The 5,000-nt window shown below is 36.5% G+C and overlaps 1 protein-coding gene across 4 annotated transcripts in view; it reads left to right on the top strand.

Annotated features, from left to right (window-relative positions):
* The first annotated feature begins 327 nt into the window (after window positions 1-327).
* Window positions 328-5,000, top strand: part of LOC138000224 (uncharacterized) — a 25,526-nt gene continuing 20,853 nt past the window's right edge. Inside the window, exons 1-5 of one of the 4 annotated variants that reach the window (XM_068846480.1) lie at window positions 328-764; window positions 1,051-1,173; window positions 1,655-2,381; window positions 2,766-2,993; window positions 4,962-5,000. The exon at window positions 4,962-5,000 is cut by the window's right edge and continues 60 nt beyond it. In XM_068846480.1, coding sequence (XP_068702581.1) covers window positions 1,120-1,173; window positions 1,655-2,381; window positions 2,766-2,993; window positions 4,962-5,000 — 1,048 coding nt within the window. In that variant the 5' untranslated portion in view covers window positions 328-764; window positions 1,051-1,119. The remainder of the gene's footprint in view (window positions 765-1,050; window positions 1,174-1,654; window positions 2,382-2,765; window positions 2,994-4,961) is intronic. The other 3 variants (XM_068846479.1, XM_068846478.1, XM_068846477.1) reach the window with 3 other exon arrangements.

The following is a 5,000-nucleotide window of genomic DNA, read 5'->3' as shown; positions in this document are numbered from 1 at the left end:
GAGAACATATGAGCGAAGCTAAAAATGGGCCTGATCGCAGGTTAAGGTTGCTGTTCCTCAACATGCGTGTCATGAGTTGGCAAAAAATCGCGTGACACGATAGGGAGTTACAATACAATACAATACAATACAATACATACTACAGGGCGCGTTTACACGACAAAGGAAAAATGGCACGGGTCCGATAAAAAGTGGAACGGTTTCAATCATTTTTGTAAAGAAACAGTGAACCTTTATCCGTTCCTCTACTGGACCATAGGCGCCTACGGTCCCGTAGCGGAGCATTTCAGCGCGCCCCAACCGCTGGGCCACACCACACCTGCTTCCAAAACACAGCGCGCAAAAGTGTGGTATTTTCTTTCCATCTAGCACGTGCTCGAGGTGAAAATTCCCACCCAAGTGAAAATAAAGGACCGAGTGGAAGTTTCAGTTCCCTCGATTTCTTTGCTGCGGCAAACAGAAGAAATGGCACTCTGCGTACATCTGTCACGCAATATTATCACAATGCGTCTGGAAGACACGCTTCGGTGATGTTTAGATTGATTTGATGAGTACCTTGACGTCGCGTAGTCTTAATTAATCTTTCAGGAGAAAATTATGCATTTGATTAGCTCAGCAAGAAATGAGGAGTTTTTGCTGATCAGGAGAAGGCTTCACGGTTCTTTCTTCAATCATCATTTATTTCACGGTAGTCTCTACACCGTCAAAGGCTAAGGAACTTACGGTGGGTGCCCATGGCCAGTTGATCCAATTTACAGTTCTCGGTGCGTCATATGATACTACATTTCCGCTGCTAATTCGTTAGTTCCCATTTCAAGCAAACGTGTCTTTGTTTTTGTTAATTTTGCGATCAATAGCACAACCCTTGCGCAAAACTTTACGCAAAAGATAGCGAACATTTCTTCACATTCCTGTAACAATGTTTTTTAAAAATCCCTTTTAATTTGTCAACGTAACGTCACTTAGTTATCGCCGTTTAGAACTTGATTGATCTTGATAAGTCCACTTTAACCGTAAGTTAACGCTCAGCATATATTGTCCGTTGTGTAGAAATTAAGTACGCTTGCATCCATGATGAGTACTTGAGATACTGCGACTGCCTTGAGACAGCGGACAGACATGAGACCAACTATCTTATTGTGTTTGTTGAGTTTTTGTGGCTATTTCCTTCTGGTAAGTAACTTTTACAATTACATTATTTGTTCACCAAAATATTTTTGCTCTCTCTTGTGACAATCTGTAATAAAACAATTCACTGGACTTTTATATGCTGGTGCTTAAAATAACCCGATAAAATTATAATATTTTCTACCGTTAATAATTTATTGTTACTGCAATTAGGCATTTAATTTGCATCATTGCCTTTCAAAAAAAAAAAGGTTATTTCGTTTAAGTTAATGCTTAATAATAATTATTCCTCGTGGAGTCGATCAATTTGCGCAAATTGTGACAAGATGAGAGCAAAACCTTCATTGAAGTTTAACACGTTACCATGGAAGTTTACCTCAATTTATTGGTGCTTATCAGGTTTTGAACAAGTGCTGCTCCGATTACAATCTATTCTATTTTTAATTCAATGCAAACTACATGCATCAGAAAATGGGTTGTTACCTAACCAATTTAGTTTATCTAAGTTTATTCTTTTATTTCTTAGGGTTTGATTGAGTGCATTCAACAGTGTGAGCCAAACTTTTTTTATGTCACCTGGCCAAATGGTAGCTTTAAAGACTGTTTACATTGTTCACCGTGCCACCCTGGTTGGGGATTGTACCCAAATTGTGGAGAACATATAACATATCCACCGACTGACATTCACTGCAAAAAATGTGTCTATGGAAAGACATTTTCAGAAGTGTATGATTACAGCGGGTGCAAATCATGTCATAATTGTGCAGAGCATGAAATAGTCACCAAGAATTGCACCCGTGAGTCTGACACAGTTTGCAGTGGGACTTGTATCCAAGGATATTTCTACCGCAATTCAACTCGTGACTGCCAAAAGTGTTCTTACTGTTGCAACGATGGCAAAGATGACGAACAGCAGGAATGCCTCGAGCAGGGATTAAAAGCTACTCATCGATATTGTGCTCCAAGACCAGATAAAAGATGTGGACCAGCTCCAACATCACTGGCTACAACACAACATAATCCAATAACCACGAGTTCAGCAAAACATCTTAAAGAATCCAAAGACCAACAACAAACTGTTAGAATTGCCTTGATTTTGTCATGTACTGGAATTGGCATATGTTCAGTATTTGGTGGAATACATATTTGGCGAAGGTGGCGCAAACGAAGGAATGGGAGTCTTCGTAATGCAGAAAATGGGGCTTTGGCCATAGAAGCTGTGAATATCCCTCCAACAAATGAAGGGAGCCAAAGTAAGTTTTCGTTTTTGTATCTCAAACATTATGTTTTTAGTGCAGTAGGTGTCCACTTGAGACAATTAACATCATTCCTTTTCATCTTGAAAGATAAACTTATTTATTATCTGCATATCCAGCTTAGCCATTCAAAAAAGTCTCAAGGAGGAAACTGCCAAACATGCTCTTTTTAGCAAAGACATCCTCGACTTCAGATATTGTTATTTAATTAAGTGCCATTTCAAAAGCATACTTGTAGGTGGACTGTTTGTAGACACATATTTTCCTCATAGGAAGGGAGAGTTAATTGTCTTAGAGGTTGAAAATATCAACTTTGAGGTTACCTATGTTCTTGAACACTCAAAAATAATTATTTATACTCTTACTTTTAACTTTATAAAGATCATGGTGGACAAGAGATGGTACGCATGCCAAGAGTACCGGTAGTAGGAATACAACAAAATGAAGGTTTTGTGTCCAACAATTCCACACCACAAGGATCCTGCAGGGTTACACCTTCTCACTCTGATGATGAATTGGATGAATCACCGGATGTAGAAGTTAAACCCACCAAGCATCTACATGTATGGAAGCAGCAGAAAAGCAAGGAAGAGAAAAAAGAGAAGAATGGTAAATACAAGCCATTATGACAAAATTATTATTGTTATATAGACAGGAGTGTTTTACTGGAAAATACACCACTCATAAAATCATACAAAACTACATCTGGGACCCAAGTAGCTTATTTTCCATATCATCACTATTGATGACATCATTTCCCACCTTTGCATGGTTGTTCGTGCAAACAGTCAGTGAAAAATGGCGAGTAATAGATTAGTGAAGTTCTCTGAAGCTGATGTAAAATCCTTCTATGACATGATAAAAAATAAAACTTCATACAATTTCAAATAAATTATTTAAGGAGATCCTTGCAAGTGAAGAAGAAATACAAAAATTGAAGAAATTTTTGCCACCAAGCTGCAAGAATTTTCAATACAGTTTGTGCTTGGTGTTAGAAAGAAAAATGGTGAGTAAAACAATCGGCCTGTCTGTACAATAAAAAGAAAATTACACAACGGCTTGAAGATATGGAGTGTCAAGTATTTATGAGTCAAGGAGTCAATGAGTCAATGAGTCAACAAGTTAGTGCAGTTAATTAAACCATAAAATTAAATGAAAGCTAAAATTTCAGAGAGTGCTTAGGCCTAATCACTGAAACGAAGGCTTAGGCTTAATCAACAAATTATTGCTATATTGACTGTGAGTCCATTGACTCATGACTCATTGACTCATTTGACTCATAAAACATGCGTTCTCGAAGATATGAATTTTATTTTCTTGTGTTAAAAACAATATTTTACTCACTTGCTGCTCTCGCTCAAAAAATGGATTTTTTACCACTCAAAATAAAATTCATATCTTTGCACCACCTTGTAATATCCTCTAGTTATTATATAAACACCAATGAAATACCAGTCAGCTTTGGTGTGAAAACATGATATCTTCACGCGTGAAGAGAACATAAAAAGAATAAGTTTAAAACATTTTACTTCACTTGATTACATGTTGTATTCGATGCTAATGACGCGCGTACTTTCAAACTTGTCTGCTGTAAATGTCGCAGGATTAATAATTTAGTTAGATGTTCTTGTTTATTTTTTTATTTATTATTATTATTTTTAATCTTTTAGAAATTACCAGCGGGGAGGGATTGACTTCTTGATACTATTTCCTGCTTAAGTCAATAACTATTAAAGAGGTTAATATTATTAGCATCATGCCATCCTTGTTTTCTTGGTCCATACTGTAGGTTGGAGCACTTCAATTTACGGCCAGATTGTGAAGCCATAAACTAGAGATTAAAAAATTTGGGCTGTAACTTATATGGTACAATGACCTCAATTCAGTTAAAGCAGACCACATCCTGGTATCATGATCAATGTTTACTAGTTAAAAGATGAGTCAGTGAGCAGCTTTTGGAACTATGGGTGCTCAGTTTCAAACTCTGTAACTTTAATTTAAAATTTGTTTAAAATTTCCTTTGATGAATGTAGCTGATAGCTTTAACTTTTTTCAGAGGTAATTTATTTTTAACAGTATAGACCTTATTCATAAATTGCGGTTACATTTATAATTCTTTTGTCCAAGTGCAAATTAGCCTTCCAAGCCTCATTTTAGAGCAATAATTCTTTTCAATTCACTGTATGGTATCGAGGCTTGGTAGGCTAATTTGCACTTCAACAAAAGAATTATAAAGTGACCGCCATTTACGAATAAGGTCTATGGCACTGCAGAGACATCAAGGGCACACGAAGAAGCCATTGAAGCAGCCTGCCAAGACATCAAGGCTCATTTTAAACTAATATGTTTAAAGCAGTACAGCTTATGGGTCATCTATACATTATACAGTATACATTATATAATACACCAGCAAAAATTACAGTTAGTCTAAGGATAAACAAACTTAAACAATTATATGCCATTCAGAGAGAAACTTTGAAATGGCCAATACCATCCTCCTCGTTGGAATTAAATCAAATTAAAGTTAACATAAAAAGGCATTAATCTTTGAATAATTTGCCATTTGAATTGTTGCAGCGAATAACAGTACGACTGAAAGGCTTTTAGATTCTGCAC

The sequence above is a fragment of the Montipora foliosa genome, chromosome 4 (genome assembly GCF_036669935.1).
Source record: "Montipora foliosa isolate CH-2021 chromosome 4, ASM3666993v2, whole genome shotgun sequence".
Classification (NCBI taxonomy): domain Eukaryota; kingdom Metazoa; phylum Cnidaria; class Anthozoa; order Scleractinia; family Acroporidae; genus Montipora; species Montipora foliosa.
This window is presented reverse-complemented; position numbering and strand designations above follow the sequence as displayed.